Source organism: Bos grunniens, chromosome 2 (assembly GCF_055505025.1).
Source record: "Bos grunniens cultivar Pamir isolate PY7600 chromosome 2, Bosgru_T2T1.0, whole genome shotgun sequence".
NCBI lineage: Eukaryota > Metazoa > Chordata > Mammalia > Artiodactyla > Bovidae > Bos > Bos grunniens.
Genome location: NC_141166.1, coordinates 47,854,111 through 47,871,756, shown reverse-complemented (window position 1 = coordinate 47,871,756; position 17,646 = coordinate 47,854,111). Strand labels below are relative to the sequence as shown.

Here is a 17,646-nt window from a genome sequence, read left to right as displayed (position 1 = left end):
TATAGATTATAGTAAACGTTGTGAAGGGAGCAAGAAGGAGAGAGGCTTTGGGCAGGAAGAGGGGTGTGTGTAGCAACTTCAGATAAGGTCCTATGTGAATGGGTGAAGGAAGAGGATATGTGGATGCTGAGGGAGCCCCCATTCACGTTCTCTGACATCAGGCTATCTTGGTCTAAACAGCCAGTGTTTTATTTAAACCTTGCTGCTGCTGCTGCTGCTGCTGCTGCTAAGTCGCTTCAGTCGTGTCCGACTCTGTGTGACCCCATAGACAGCAGCCCACCAGGCTCTGCTGTCCCTGGGATTCTCCAGGCAAGAACACTGGAGTGGGTTGCCATTTCCTTCTCCATTGCGTGAAAGTGAAAAGTGAAAGTGAAGTTGCTCAGTTGTGACCGACTCGTGGCGACCCCATGGACTGTAGCCCACAAGGCTCCTCCATCCATGGGATTTTCTAGGGAAGAGTACTGGAGTGGCTTGCTATTGCCTTCTCCAATTTAAACCTTAGTTAAGGATTATTTTAGCTAAAGCCCTTGTAGCGTTGTAACCATTGGTTTTCAATTAAAGATTTAGTGCTTTGTTAGGGTATATAGCTGACATTAAGTACTGTCATGTGAATAGGCGTTTTGAAGCATATAGTTTAAAGCACGTAAGTTTAAAGCACATTTATCATTATTCTCGCTCTGTTATTTTGGCATCTGATGCCTTAGTGCTAACTCCCATTTGTAGCTGTGTGTTGTTCAGTCTCAAACTCAGCTTCCAGCAGCACGGTGTCTGAATAGTTCGGATAATATTAGAGGCAGCCTTACATTGTGTTTCCCGTGTCTTAGACCTCTGCTTCCTTTCTCTGTGTGTGATAAAGCAGGAGACGGAGACAGACATAGGATGCGGTGACACAAGGACACGGGATAAATAAAACCCCTCGGGTATTTTTCTGTCACCTGGGTAGAGTGAACTCCAGAGCCCTCCCCCTTCTCTTTCTCATCTGAAAACTACTTTTGCTGCATCCCTACAGCAAAAATTCAAACCATCTTCATCTCTGAATAGCTGATACCTTCCCAACTTCCCACTCAAACCTGGTTAGTTACAAGGTTTCAGTTACAAACAGACTTAATTAAATGGAATGCACTCCTTGCAAAGAATAAAATGCCTTTCATTAATTTTTTGGACTGCATGGAGATCCAACCAGTCCATCCTAAAGGAAATAAGTCCTGAATATTCATTGGAAGGACTGATGCTGAAGCTGAAACTCCAAAACTTTGGCCACCTGATAGGAAGAACTGACTCATTTGAAAAGACTCTGATGCTGGGAAAGATTGAAGGCGGGAGGAGAAGGGGACGACAGAGGATGAGATGGTTGGATGGCATCACTGACTCAATGGACATGAGTTTGGATAAACTCCAGGAGTTGGTGATGGACAGGGAGGCCTGGCATACTACAGTCCATGGGGTCGCAAAGAGTCAGACACGACTGAGTGACTGAACCTAACTGAATTGAAACCTTTAAAGGTATTAATGACATTTAAGACCTTGTAAAGACAATATAAACTAAAAGACTGGTTTCCAGTTAGAAAGTTCCCAGCTTGATCTAAGCCAGTCCAGTTTTACAGAATGGAATAAACCTATTTGTTTAAGTCTTTGTTCCAAAGTTATTGGCTCCTCTGAATTTCTGTTAATTACCCTGTCACGTAGAGATAGAAGAATGATGTAAGGTGCAAATTAAGGTATACAATAATTGTAATGTGAAAAGAGTTTCCTTGGGGTTTCATCACTATAACATCTTAAGAAAATTATCTTTACTCACTGTCTCCATGTCTTCACCTCTCTCTCACTTACCAATTTTTTAAGGTCCCATCACTCCAAAGAAATTGCCCCCACTGAGTTTACCATTGGCCTCCACATATTGAATCTAGCAGACATTTTTCCAATCCTTAAGTTACCTTTTCCTTGCAGGACTATTGACCACTCTTTCCTCGACCATCATGTCTTTTCCCTTTGGTATCTATGACCTGACACTTTTCCTGATTTCTCCCCTCCATCTTCATTGCTTCTGTGTTTCCTTTGAGGGTTCATCTCCTCTAACTGGCTGTTAATTGTTGAGGCTCATCACGACTGGTTTAGTTCCAAGTCCTTTCACACATAAAGCTCTCTCTTCTTAGATCATCTCAGTCGTGCTGTAACTTTGATTGTGTATGCTGGCTCACATACTCCTCATCCCAGTTGAGGCTACTCTCTGAACTTAGACTCCTACTTGATATTTTCACTTTGATATTTCAAAGCACTCTAACATCATGCTCAAAACAAACTCCTGATCTCTCTTCCCAGTCTTAGCTTTCTGATCTTAGTATACCATCCATCCATCCTGAAGCAAATCAGAAATCTAGGCATCAGTCAAGACATCTTCCTCTCCCCTGATATTCAGTTGATCACCAAGTCCTATTGATTTTCCTTTTCAAATATTCCTGACATCCATCCATTTCTCACTATCTTGATCTCTACATTTCCATCCAAACCATCTTCTCTTGTCTCTGCTGCTATAGTAATCCACTCCTTAATCACCTGGCATTCATTCTGTTCCCCTCTATATCATTCTCTATCCTGTAATCTCTTCAGTTCAGTTCAGTTCAGTTACTCAGTCGTGTCCGACTCTTTGCGACCCCATGAATCGCAGCACTCCAGGCCTCCCTGTCCATCACCAACTCCCGGAGTTCACTCAGACTCATGTCCATCGAGTCAGTGATGCCATCCAGTCATCTCATCCTCTGTCGTCCCCTTCTCCTACTGTCCCCAATCCCTCCCAGCATCAGATAACACATATTTGGACTCTTAAAGATAAAGACCAAAAGTCTTACTCTGGCCCATAAGTGAAAGTGAAGTGGCTCAGTCGTGTCCGACTCTTTACAATCCCATGGACTGTAGTCTACCAGGCTTCTCTGTCCATGGGATTTTCCAGGCAAGAGTACTGGAGTGGGGTGCCATTTCCTGCATATTCTGGCCCCTGTGTCCCGTTCCAGCCTCATGATCTGGTGTGCTGATTCTTGCTCTTTGCTTCAGCCATACTGGTCTCCTCTTAGTCCCACATAGGGGCTGTGTACATCAGTCAGGTTTAAGTCAGGAGACAGAAGCCACACTGGATATTTGAATGGGTGGAATGTAATAGCAAGAACTGCTAACTAAAACAGTAGGAGGTGGCTAACTACTAAATGGGTAAGTGAGGACTCTCAGGGGTCTAGGCTTGTCAAGAGAACAGTTACTATTTCCAAGAAGGCTGGACAATAAAGGAAGTAGGACTGGGAGATTCCCCTAGTCTAAAACTAGATTCTGACCTCATCAAATAAAGTGTGTGGCTACCAGTTGTTTGTTGTTCGGTCGCTCAGTCGTGTCTGACTCTTTACAACCCCATGGACTGCAACATGCCAGGCTTCCGTGTCCTTCACTGTCTCCCGGAGTTTGCTCAAACTCATGAGTCGGTGATGCCACCCAACCATCTCATCCTCTGTCATCCCCTTCTCCTCCTGCCCTCCATCTTTCCTAGCATCAGGGTCTTTTCCAATGAGTTGACTCTTTGCATCCGGTGGCCAAAGTTTTGAAGCTCCAGCTTCAGCATCAGTCCTTCCAGTAAATAGTCATGACTACCAGAGGAACATGCTCGCAGCCTTGTGGTGACAAAAGATCTTGGCATAAGGCCTGGGCCGAGCTGTTCTATAGAAGAAGCCTACCATTTCCGGAGAGTGTAGATGGACTGGAACTGCTCAAAGCCATTGCCACTGGGGGGAGTCAGGGAACATGGCATAAGCGTGCATCTGGAACTCCTCTGCATGGCTGCTGGCTCCTGTAGGGAATAATAATAATGATGGACCAAAACCAGAAGTGTACTTCTGCCCTCATCACCTTGCAGGGGACTCTTTGTTGCCCTCTACTAACAAAGCTAACAATCTACCAATTGGCAAAAGAAAATTGTTTACAGGGTCCACTGCCAGTTATCACAAAGTAGGGCAAACAAGGGTAGATTTAGAGTCAAGAGATAATAATTTGATAACTGCTTCAAACACTCTGCCTGGAATGCAGTTTTCTTCCCTCTTCATCTGATTAGTCTTTTATGTGATTTCAGGTGAGCTTAGTTGTTTCTTCTGTGGAGAATTCATTCTTGATATCCCTAAGCCAAATACATGCCAATTGTAGGTTTCAGGACTATGTACTTTTTTTTTCCATAAAACTTATCACAGTTGTAATTCTACTTTTGTTTGTGTGGTGGTGTGGTTTATGTGTCTTCCTCTGAGGCTGCAAGTTCTATGAGATGGAAACCACAGCTGTCTTTTACCACTGTTATGGTTTTGGTGTCTAGAACAATAACTGGACATAATAAGCACTCAAGCCTTTTTCATGATTTGTATTGAGTTATTAATAATAAATAAATGGATATGTATAGGTTAATTTGGGGCTTCCCTGGTGGCTCAGATGGTAAAGACTCTGTCTGCAATGTGGGAGACTTGGGTTCAATCCCTGGGTCGGAAAGATCTCCTGGAGGAGGGCATGGCAACCCATTCCAGTATTCTTGCCTATAAGTTCCTATGCTGCTTTTTAAAGATAATTGTGGATTTTGTATTCCTGATTTTAAAAGACATTTATATTAATTGAAGAGATGTGAAAAATACAGTAAGGTTTAGAGGGGAAAAGCCTACCTCCTAGAAACAACCACTGTGGAATTTCATTTCAGAATGTTTTAGATTTATAGATATATAGGGGTCATTTTTACAAATGTTATGTAGTGTGTGAACTTTTGTATCTTGCTTTTTACTTAACATGACATTATAAACATTACCTCATATCATTTTGTTCTTTAAAAACTTGACCTTAATAGCTGTGCTGTGTTTTTATGAATTTGCCATTTAGTTTAATTATTTCCAAATTATTGTCCATATGCATTGTTTCCACTTGCTATTATAAACAATGCTATAATGAACATTTTTTGTATATAAATCTTTATGAACAATCATCTTCTTGACATACTTTCTTAGAAGTGGAATTATTGGATTCAAAGGGTATGAGTATTTTTAAAATTTTTAATATATCGCTGTCCAAAAAGATTGCACTAATCTCATTGTTTTATTTGTAAAACTGATTAGTAGGAAAATGGAGAATTTTGCAACGTTTAATTTCCATTTGCATCTCTTCTTTAGTGAATATTTAAGAACACTAAGATCAGTGGTCAAAAAACTACCAATTACTTTATTATTGGTTATCAGAAAACACTGTTGTATTCACATAAGTACTTTTAAGAGAATGGTAATGCTTTAAGTAACACAGACATTAGAAATTTTAGGCATTATTTTATAATAGCAAAATTATTTTTTATCAAAGTTTTTTTCTTGATAGGACCACTTACAATACTAAGTTAATCATCATGAGATGGTGTGATTTACTGAAATTACATTTGTATAGGGGACTATGAAGTCATGTTAACTCAGTGAGTTAAAATAATTATTTTAGAACTACTCTATAATAAATATATCCTTTAATATGTATTTTTATTTTTTTAACTGTGCTGGGTCTTAGTTTCAGCATGTTGGATCTAGTTTCCCCACTAGGGATTGAACCCATGTCTCCTGCACTGGAAGCAAGGAGTCTTAGGCATTGGACCATCAGGGAAGTCCCTTAGTACATCCTTTAAATTTAGACTTGAATACCGCGTATACTTCCTTCAGTCTACCTTTAAGTATAAAAGGCTTTCACCAAAAAGCTAAAGAGACAAGGGAGTCTTCAGAGACTTTCAAATCTGAACACATACATAGTTGTACATATATTATGAAAATCTTTGGCTCTAAGTTCATATATTTCTCCCCAAAGGAAGATTTGTTTTCTTTGATATTGTTAATAGAAAAAAACCACCACTGTTCATGTTTTACTCTGTAAAATAAATCAAGGACAAGTCCAATATGTAAGTAGATACTAAGATTTAGTAACTGGAAAATGGATAGTTCTCAGTATTGACAAGAGTTAAGTGTAAGTACAATTACATCCACTACAGTTGAGTGTCAGTGGATCTACGTGACTAGAAAATAATTTGGCAAAGCATATCAATAATTTTTTAAGGAAAATAAAGGCAAAAATTTGTGTCTTCTTCATCACAAACCCTACTAAATTATAGTAAAGGAATTTTTAAATATAGAAATCCACAATGATGAAGGAAAGGGAAAAGACAGCCTCAGCTTCTAGAGGAGGAAAAGTAGATGGAAGAGGATTGACTGATGAAGCAGAGTATGGGAAGCTGCAGCACAGACTTCAGAGGGAGGGAACTTTGGCAGGAAGGATGCTGACTGCCTGGCAGAAAATGGGGAAACTCTAGATCTAGAGTCAGCCTTTAGGATGGGGGACAAGCTTAGAAAGAGAGGTATAAAGCAGGGTAATTAAATAAAGATATTTTAAGGAACAGTCCACTATCCCCTTACCTAATTCCATTCCAGTTTGTTTTATAAGATGTCTAATGTTTGCCTTCAAGGTAAAAAGGGAGGGGTGGGAGTAGGGAGAGCAGAAAGTGATATGCTAGTATTTTAATGACCATTAAAATAAAATACAAAATTCTTCACAAGAAAATAACAAAACCCAGTGTTTCTCAAAGTGTCATCCACAATATTCAGTATCCAGTTTAAAGTATTACTATATTACTAGACATTGCAAGAAGAAAATATGACCTTTAGTGAAGAGAAAGATTAGTCATTAGAAGCAGACCCATAGACAACCCAGATGTTGAAATCAGCAGACAAGGATTATCAGTATGTTTTAAATTTTTCCCAAAAAAGTGGACTTAATAGGTGAAGGTAGGAGAATTTCAGGAGAGATGGAAAGAATGAAATGACAACCCTGGGACTAATAAGTACGGTATTTGAAGTTTTGTGAAAGTCATCAGATGCCTTTGGCAGCAATTTGGACAATAAAGACTAAAGGATCAGTGAACTTGAAGACAGGTCAAAAGAAATTATCCAAACTGAAGAAAAGAGAAAACAAAATGACAACAAAAGCAGAGCCTCGGTGACTCAAGGGACAATATCAAGCATTCTCATAAATATGTAATTGGAATCTCAGGAGAAAAAAGGAGAGAATGGAGAAATGGGGGGACATATGAAGAAACAATGCCCACAGTTTTTCCAAATTTAACATAAAACAACAACCCACATATCCAAAAAGCTCAGCAAAATCCAAGCAGAGTAAATGATAGAAAACCACAGCAAATCGTGTCACAGTCAAACTGCTGAAAGTCAGAAATGAAGATAAAAGTTTAAAAGCAGTCAAAGGATAAAAGACACATAACAAACAGGAGACAACAAGAAGAGTAAAGGTTAACTTCTCATCAGAAATGATATGGGCCAGCAAACTCCAGAATGAAATCTATAATAGGAATAACTGCCAGTATGGAATTATATATATATCTAGAGAAAATATCCTTCAAAAAGGAAGATAAAGTCAAGATATTTTAAGATAAACAAAAATGGAAAGAATTTTTCACCAACAGAGTTGCACTACAAAACAAGCCAAAGGATATTCTTTAGGTTGAAAGTAAATGATACTAGATTGAAATTTGAATCTGCTGGAAGAAATGAAAAACACTGAAAATGGTAAATATATGGATAGAAATAAAAATGTTTTTTTTTTCCCTCTTTGTTTTTTTTTGAAAATCAATTAACTGCTTAAAGCAAAAATAATAACAATGTATTGTGAGGTTCAGAACAAACATAGAGGTAAAATATATGGCTATAAGTATACAGTTGATAGAAGTGGGTATGTGTAATTATTTATTTATTATTGTATGATTGTTACATTATACATGAAACAGTATAATATTGATTCAAAGGACACTATGATAAATTAATGATACGTACTATAATCCTTGGAACAACCTCTAAAAGCAAAGAATGAAGAGGTATCACAAAAAAGATAAGATTAACAATTTCTTGAAAACCATTTCACCTAAAAGAAGTAAGGAAAAAATCAAAGAAATAAAGAATAAACACAACTCAAAATGGTAAACATAACCCAGTAATACCAATAATTATATTAAATGGAGATGGACAAAAGACTCTAATTAAATAGCAGAGATTGACAGACTGGGTAGCAAGACCAGTAACAAGATTCAATTATATGCTGATTAAAGAAATACACTTTACACATGAAGACAGAGACCGGCCAAATTCACAATAGTTATGGGTTTTATCAGGCTTCTCTGGTGGCTCAGAGGTTAAAGTGTCTGCCTCTAATGCGGGAGACCTGGGTTTGATCCCTGGGTCAGGAAGATCCCCTGGAGAAGGAAATGGCAACCCACTCCAGTATTCTTGCCTGGAGAATCCCATGGACGGAGGAGCTTGGGTTTTATCACCATTTTATTAGTAACTGATAGAGCAAGTATATGAAAAATCTTTCAGAATGTTGAATATTTAAATAGTATTGTCAACCAACCTGACCTAATTGACATTTGTAGAACACTACACCTAACAACTTGAAGGACACATGGCATTTTCACCAAAATAGACCAATTGCTAGACCATAAAATAAGTTTCAAAAAAATTTAAGTATTAAAATCTTTAGATTATGTTCTTTGACCAAAAATAGAAGTAAAATAACATTTAATAGCAATAAGATATCTAGAAAACTTCCAAAAATTTAGAAATTAATGAACCTTCTAAATAATTCATTGATGGGATATTTCCTGGCAGTCCAGTGGTTGGGACTCTGTGCTCTCACTGCTGAGGACCTGGGTTCAATCCCTGGTTAGAGAACTAAGATCCCTCAAGCCATGCAGCACAACCAAAATAAATAAACAAAAATAAATACTCCATTGATCAAAGGAAAAAAAATTCACAAGAGATACTAGAAAATCATTTGAACTGCACCATAATGAAAATACAGTAACTCAGTTACCAGTATCAGTAATGAAATCGATCCTGATCCCACATTTATTTATTTAAAGACTAACAACAGGATAGTATAAAAGAATTTTATGCCAAAAGGGAAGTGAACAAATTTCTTTAAAAATATGAATCACTAAAATGCACATGAGAAGAAATGGAAAATAGAAATAGCTCTAAATCCATCAAAGCAATTGGTAATTAAAATTCCAGGCTGAGGTGGCTTCACCAGTGAACTCTTAATTTAAGAAAAAATAATAGCAGTCTTAAACAAATCTTTATTTCCTGAAATAGTTTAGGAATAGAAGGAAGTCAGCACTTTTCAACTCATTTAATGAGGCCAGCATAGCCTTATCAAAACCTGACAAAAATTATTACAGGAAAAGCCTCGGAACCACATTGCTCATAAATAAAAGAGCAAAATCCTCAACAAAATATTAGCAAACCAAAGTAAGGACAATATATTAAAAAGTTAATACACTATAACCAAAGTAGTTTTTTCCAGGAATGCAGCATTGGTTTAACATTTAAAAAGCAACCAATGTTGTAATAAAATCAAAGAAAATAACAGCATGATCATCTTAAATCACTTGATAAAATAAAAACTCCCAGTATATAAGAAAACTAACTGATAAACATATGAAAATTATACTGTATAGCCAATATAATACTTGATAATAAAATATTGAATGTAGTTTTCCTAAAATCAAGAACAATGCAAGAGTAATTGTTCTACATTGTCCTAGAATTCCTAGCCAGTCCAATAAGGCAAGGAAAAATTGGAAAGACAGAAATTACTCTTCATTTACAGATATCATTATTGCCCATATAGAAAATTACAAGAAAGCTACAAAACAAAAAACTAACAAGGAAATCAGCAAGGTGTTTTAGGTTCAAGTTCAATATATAAAAAGCTAATTTGTATTTCTGTATTTTAGCAACCAGCAATTGGGAAAGGAAGTTTTAAAAAATTACTATATATACAATGACATTTTGCATGTCATCTAAAATTTTTGTTCAGTCACCAACTTGTGACCAACTCTTTTCCACCCCATGGACTGCAGCACTCCAGTCTTCAGCATCCTGTCCTTCACCATCTCCCAGAGTTTGCCCAAGTTCATGTCCATTGAGTTGGTGATGCCATCCAACCATCTCATCCTCTGTTGCCCTCTTCTTCTTCTGCCTTCAATCATTTCCAGCATCAGGGTCTTTTCCAATGAGTCGGCAGTTCGCATCAGGTGGACAAAGTATTGGTGCTTCAGCTTCAGCATCAGTCGTTGCAAAGAGTATTCAGGGTTGATGTCCTAGGAATAAAAACTAAAGATGCACAAGACACTGAAAGCTGTAAAATGATGCAACAAATAAAAGAAAACCTAAAGAAATGGGGAGATATATAATGTCCAGTACTCAAAAGATGCAATATCACTAAGATACCAGTTATCTCCAAATTGATTTATACACTGAATGCAAATGCAGTTAACATCCCATCAGATTTTTTTGAAAAGAAATATACAAGTTCATTGTTAAATTTATATTGAAATGCAAAGGACCTAAGATCTTGAAGCAGTCTTGGAAAAGAAGAGTAAAATTGAAGGACATTCATTATTTAATATTAAGACTCGTTATATAGTAATTAGTAAATGAGATAGTGTGGTATCAGGGTGAGGAGAAACAATTAGATCTGTGGAATAGAATAGAGTTCATCAATAGAACACACAGATACAGTCAACAAATTTTCAACTGAGGTGCCAAAATAGTTTAGTGGAGAAAGGTCAACTCAGATTTATCATGCTGGAGTCTTATATTCTTTTTTCGCATTTTACGTACTAGTTGTTAAAGGCAGAAAGACTATGTCCCATTTAACTCCTGCGAATTAGCCAGGGCAAGCACATAGTGGTCATTCTATACAGGCCTGTTGAGTTAAATTGAATCAGAAATCAGATCCATACTCAGAAAGCTATATAACATCTATGTTGGGATTTGATAAGTAATTTTAATAAGAGGAAGGCTCAAGTAATAGATTCAAAAACACATAAGCTTCTAGGAGCAATTTTTTAGACACATGGACAAGGATTAAATTCAAATATAATTTTTATTGAAATCTGGGCAGATTGGGTGTTTCCAAAGATAACTTTTCTTTCCAAGAAGTAGCTACTTTGGTTCAAGTATTTGATGAATATTGGATAAAGACATAGCCAGAGACTCATATCAAACTAGGCTCCCTATAATTGGAAAGGCCCCAGGCATGCAAAGTATGAAAGGAATACTGATTCATTCATTCACCCATCCATTCAGTATTCATCATGTACCCACAAGGCGCCAAGCATATAATGATGAACAAGACATACATCACTGTCTCCACTTTTCTCATGTAGAAATTGAAGAGGATATTTTAAGGTTTCACTAAAATCAATACTCTTAGTCTAGAATATAAATTTGTAATGACTATAGATTGTAGGCCAACAAATTTCATGCTTCTTTTGGTTTGTATTAGGGCTCTTCAATAGAAAAATAGTATGAGCTGTATATGTAATTTTAAATTGTCTAGTAGACACATTTAAAAAGTAAAAATAAACAGGTGAATTAAATTGAGTAATATATTCTATCTAAATTATGTTGACAATCATATTGACAATGTGATCAATATTTTTTATTGATCAAAGGAATATTTTTAATTCTCCTTTTTTAAGTCTTCACATTTCAGTGTGTAATTTACACTTAGAGCCAACTCGATTCAGACAAGCCATGTTTCAAGTGTTCAGTAGCCTTATGTGGCTAGTGGCTACCTTATTGGAGAGTGATACGATTCAACTCCAAGTCAGCTATAGTCTACTGAAGATTACAAGTGGAGGGACTTCCCTGGTGGACCTGTGGTTCAGCATCTGCCTTCCACTGTAGGCAACACAGGTTCAGTCGCTGGTCAGGGAATTAAGATCCCACATGCTATGGGGCAATGCACCACAACTACAAAGCCCATGTGCCACAACTAAGATTCGGTGCAGCCAAAAATACATAAGTAAAAATTTCTAATTAAAATAATAAAGTTTACAAGTAGATTTCTGAAAGGTGGAAAACTGATGGTATTTCTAGCTCATAATGTTAGAGGAAAATCACTGTTTCCAGGAAAGGACTCTTTTTATTCTATTGCTAGAAATATAAGGACCTGTGGTCAGAATGAACTAATTCTGTTATAGTCAATAGTTCTGTAACCCTCCACCAATTCACCAGTTTTCATCTGAAAGAATCCTAGAGTTTTACTATATTTGGAGACAAATTGTACCACCAATGTGCAAATATACGCAAGTAGTCTTTGAGACGGAGAAGGCAATGGCAACCCACTCCAGTACTCTTGCCTGGAAAATCCCATGGATGGAGGAGCCTGGTAGGCTGCAGTCCATGGGGTTGCAAAGAGTCGGACACGACTGAGCAACTTCACTTTCACTTTTCACTTTCATGCATTGGCGAAGGCAATGGCAACCCATTCCAGTGTTCTTGTCTGGAGAATCCCAGGGACAGGGGAGCCTGGTGGGCTGCCGTCAATGGGGTCGCACAGAGTCGGACATGACTGAAGCGACTTAGCAGCAGCAGCAGCAGCAGTCTTTGAGAACTCAGATCTTGTCATCATTCAATGACCCCACCATTGAGACAGCTTTCAGGTCCTAAAAACAATACTACTACTCAAATTTCTCAATAAATACTTGTTAGATGAATGATGAAATGAACCAGTAGCCCTCATATCAGTTCTTTGATACACAAAATATATTCAGCTCTAGGTTAATAATCCCAAACTCATTTGCATGCTGGTCTTCCCATTTAAAATGCTTTTGCATTCAACAAAATAATTTCTTTCTTCTGTTCTAAGGTCATTATTTCCACTAGGCTATAATGGAAATCCCCTTTATTTTCAAGAATAACAGTAATTTACTACACTATGCCCAATGAACTGTATTTTAGAGTCTTAATTTATTGAATTTCATCAAACTTGAATCTCAACTGTGATTTAGAGAGAGTTGGAACCAGCCTATACTTACTCACTTTTAACAAAACATTTATACAGTCATCAAAAAATTAGTTTTTCATCTTTCGCAGTAGAGTTTCTCCTGGTGAGGGTACTACCCAGGTACCATCCAACTCCACCCCAACAGAAACACCTGGAAGCTGAATCCTGGATCCACTTCTGAATCGAAATTTCTGCAGGTGGTGTCAGGGAATTTGCATTTGCAATAAGTACTAGGGGAAAAGTCATGCACACTAAAGTTTGACAACCACTGCCCCTGCAGTAAAGTTCCAAACTTTAGTATGACTAAAGATAAAATTGTATACTATCATTTAAATCTGTTTTATTACTGGAGGAAATGATGTTTTCAGTACTTAATTACTTTGTTCACCACCTGGGCTGAACATTCCACTGTGTACTGTAATTTCCTTTTAAGTAAATTTTAAGAGGCACTCAGTATTCAGCCTATAAAGGATAGGCTGTGCCTTTTTGATATATAGGTAATAAATGATGGCTTCAACTAAAATCAGATTTACCCATCATAAATGGGCAAACGTCTAAAACCAAGCTGACTCGGACCAAATCCTATTCTTTTGTACTTTCCAAGTGTGTTCTCTATAATGCTTGTGACAGTGTCAGGAAAGGTATTCTTTGTTTCTTTTTTTTTTTTCCTATGAAATCATTTTAAGAGTATTTTAATTCAGTCACAATCCTACAGATAGCTATTGAGCTAGACACAAGTACTGGAGCTTCAAAAACGAATCAGATTTTGCATCTGCCTTTAAGGGCATCTTAGCCTCTGCAGGGAAGGAGCAGACATGAGAACCTTGTGTTGAATTTAACGCACCAGGTTATACCAGGAAGTAGAGAGAGGTGAGACAGAGGCCGGGCTTCATAGTGATGATGTTGTGCTCAGTTTGGGTATGAGCCGTAGTTGGCCAGAGAAATGGACTCATTCATACAGGGTAATCCAGACATCAGGATGGTCAGAAGTGCCAAACCTACACTCTTTCCATTACACCCAACTTTCTCCAAGAACCTGACCTGCAAAAGCAGGCTGGCTTCCCTTTTTCTCATACCCAGAGCTCTCTCTGGTTGTGAGTGAGATGTTAAGTGTGATACATTTCCTTTTCAGGCCACTAAGGTGCCATTTAATCCACTCCAGCCATAACTAAATAGGAACCTACCTTTAAAAGATGCCGAAAGCAACGTGCTGCTAATTTATTGCCACATCTGTTAAAGCTCCAGAGGGAATCTGACTCTCTAGATTTTAAATATAGTTGAGTTATTGTGATGATGTTTCCTGATTTAATCCTTCCATAAATTAGATGAAATGATCATAGAACCTGTTGTCACTTCATTCTTGCCCTAGCTCCTCTTCTGCCTTCATTAATTCCGAATAAAATACCACAAGACATTGATGTAGCACTTGGAGATGGGAGGGCTGTGTTTTTATAGCCTCAATTTGAAATCATACTTAAAGACATCTAAGCCTTTACTGAATAGTGGGGGAACTGTTCATGCATATAAGGCTCCTAAGGATCTTCCTGGGTAGTTATGGGTGAGGAAACTAAGACTCAGAGATAAGTGGCTTGCCTGGGGTCACTCTGTAAGTAATTACTAGAGTCAAAACACCCACTCAGGTCTTCTAACTCCAAGTACAAGGCTCTTTCTAGTATATCCTTTCATCTTCTGGGGAGTCTATTAAAACAGTTTCTTGACTGTTTGCAGTGAAAAGAACTATTGCCAACATGTTAACAAAACCCAAAATTGTGGCATCCCCATCACCTGATCATCAGTGTTTTTAGTTTATCACTTCACAGTCATTATTTGGTGTTTTCTTACAGAAGGCAACAGACCACTGCAACAGAAACTGTCCTTAGATGGGAACCCCAAACCTATACATGGAACACCAGAGAGGTCAGATGGCCTACAGTGGTCAGCTGAGCAGCCTTGTAACCCAAGCAAGCCTAAGACAAAAACATCTCCTGTTAAGTCCAATGCCCCTGCAGCTCATCTTGAAATAAAGCCAGATGAGTTGGCAAAGAAAAGAGGTAAAGTGATTTCTTTTGCACAAATGATTCAACATATTTTGCACACACAGAGAAGTATCTGAATGACAGAACTTTCCAAAAGATACTGCTTAGTGAAGAGAGTTAGACCTGAAATTGCATTTCTTTCTGTGAGCCACATAGATTGAAAACCAGATATAATTCCTCCATTGTTAATCAAAGGTCTTGAATGTTTAAGTGGAATTATATCCCCTTTGTCTGCCTCTCTGTGGCCATTCTTCTCTTTCTAGGCATGGATAAATTTGCACCTCAAACACTTGGTACCCTAACATCCTATAAAGCAAATGTTAATGCAGGAGCCTCTTTAGCCATGTAAATGTTGAATGTTTCCCTGATATACAGGTTATGAATTTGCATTGACTGAAGATGAGTTTAGAGGCCAACCATGTCTTCTGATATGATGTTCCTCATGTAAATTCAGTTCTGTGTTAGAACTTTCAGACAAAAGACACTGAAAGAGGGTTTTATATTGGACACACTGTATTTTGATTACATTTTGAACTTTGATATATTGATACTTTATGCATAACTAGTATTAAACATGAAAGGGGCTAAATCACTTCCTTTCTGATTACCAGAGGATTTAAATAATATTCTCATTCAGGCCTCAGTTGTATCTGATTTCCTTGGCTTGGGTTTGATTATACCTTCTCACTTTTCTTGAGAGAGATTTCTTTTTTCTAAGAAACCATGCCCTTGTTGGGATAAGTACAATTTGCCTATTTGCTCTGCACTATCTGTAAACCCTGGTGACAGTTTCAGGAAATCAGGCAAGATTGGCACCCACAGAGCTGCTTTAAGTACTGCTGGTATAATTACAGGCCTGGCTCAGGACTGATGGGGCCAGAGCCAGGGTACCTGGCACGGATGCTCTGTCCTCTCTCGAGTTCATTTGTACCTCTCCCAACCTCTATGTCATTTTCCTCTTCCAAAAGCCCTGCTGGCTTTAAACCACACAGAATGGTGTTTATAGAGAGAGCCAGCAGCACAAATGGTCTTTAGACGTATCAGATTCTAAGAATCCCCAGTTTGTAATAGAACATAATGATCTGAGCCTCTTTGCAAAGGGTAAAGGAGACACATGTGCCCAAAATGGCCCAGCCAGAGAGCCCACTGGTGAGATCACAGCTTCTCAGGGACCACACAAACCACCCACTCTGGATTTTAAAAAATTGGGATTATAAACATCCTCTTAATGGAACTTTTTTTTTCATTGAAAAACAAAAGAAGATCCCTTTTTATTGGAAGGGGATATAGTTGCCTTTGTCATTGTTGTTTAGCTCAGAAATAAAAAAAATAAAGTGTTTACTTTAACATGTTCTTTCTTGACATTAATTTCAGGCCCAAATATTGAGAAATCGGTGAAGGATTTGCAACGCTGTACTGTGTCTCTGACTAGATACCGTGTCATGATCAAGGAAGAAGTAGATAGCTCCGTGAAGAAGATCAAAGCTGCCTTTGCTGAATTACACAACTGGTGAGTAATTTCACTTAGAAACTATCAATTTATGGCACTTGAGCTGTTCCTATAGGTAAAAGCATCAGATGGAAAATGTTGTTTATTTAATACATAAACATCACAGAACAACACTTTGGCGAATTTTCTTAAACCCTGCTGACAGATGCATATCTTGGGAATAGAAAAGAAGAGAAAATTTGAAATAAAGGGAAACCTGATAGACTTATTCGCTGGAGTTTGAAGTTGGGTCAAAAGTATATGAATGATGTAGAACACAACCTCAGTAAAGGACAAAACTTCAAAAACTATATTTTTGACAAATCTCTGGAAGGTTAACATCATGAATGCTTACTCAGAAAGAATATTTTCCAGCGTGATATCATCATAAAATAAGAAAAGCTCCCTTAACAAAATTCAGAAACAGCTTATGTAAACTTAGCGATAGACCCCCATTCTTGGTATCCTGAAGACTGGAATTAAGAAATGGTATGCCAGTGTGGTTTTGGTCCTGCCCCTGCCCTGCTCTGCAATGGATTTTGATGGAAGACATTTCTTTCAGCCTTATACTTTTGCTCATGTCCACAGTCAGAGTGAAATATCTGTTAGTAAAAAAGATTAAGTTAATATCAGTAGAAAAATGTTCTCAGTGTATCCATCAGGACACTTTCAGTTTCAAGTGACAGAACCTCAAATCACAGTAGTTAAAGAGAAAAGAGGATTTATTACTGATGCACATGAAAATCCCAGGAAATTCCTTTAGGCAAATTTGGTTCTAAGCCCAGTATGTTAGCAGGATTCAGATTCCTCTCTCTCTCTCTCTCTGCCTCCTTTCCTTGACCAGTGTCCCCCACAGTCTCCTGGTTCTGCTTACTCTTCACTTCACTCTTAGGTACAGTGTCTCCATGTCGCAGCAAAGATGACACGCTGGCAGCTCCAAGCTTTCACAATCTTTAGCCCTGTGATCTGAGAGAAGACTTCGTTTCCAGTAGTTCTGACAAAAAAGTCCAAAAGGGCTAATTCCCATTGGCTGGGTTGGGACATAGATCTGTCTATAAACCAGTCCCTGTAGCTACAGGGACAGTCTTCCCACTAGCCAGGCCAGAGTCATGTGCCTGCCCAGAGAGTTAGCGGTGGGACATTTGCAGGGTGGGGGGAAAACCCCACCTGAACTCCATGAACTGAGAGGTGAAGAACCCTGGATCCCTGGAGAAAAATCATGGTGTT

The 17,646-nt window shown here is 38.0% G+C and overlaps 1 protein-coding gene across 18 annotated transcripts in view; it reads left to right on the top strand.

Annotated features, from left to right (window-relative positions):
• The window catches only part of SPATS2L (spermatogenesis associated serine rich 2 like), a 191,773-nt gene that overhangs the window by 133,908 nt on the left and 40,219 nt on the right, over positions 1–17,646 (top strand). For 10 of the 18 annotated variants that reach the window (XM_086346799.1, XM_086346774.1, XM_086346876.1 and 7 more), the window contains 2 exons: positions 14,739–14,945; positions 16,305–16,440. In XM_086346799.1, the coding sequence (XP_086202925.1) occupies positions 14,739–14,945; positions 16,305–16,440 (343 nt within the window). The remainder of the gene's footprint in view (positions 1–14,738; positions 14,946–16,304; positions 16,441–17,646) is intronic. The other 8 variants (XM_086346856.1, XM_086346829.1, XM_086346826.1 and 5 more) reach the window with 1 other exon arrangement.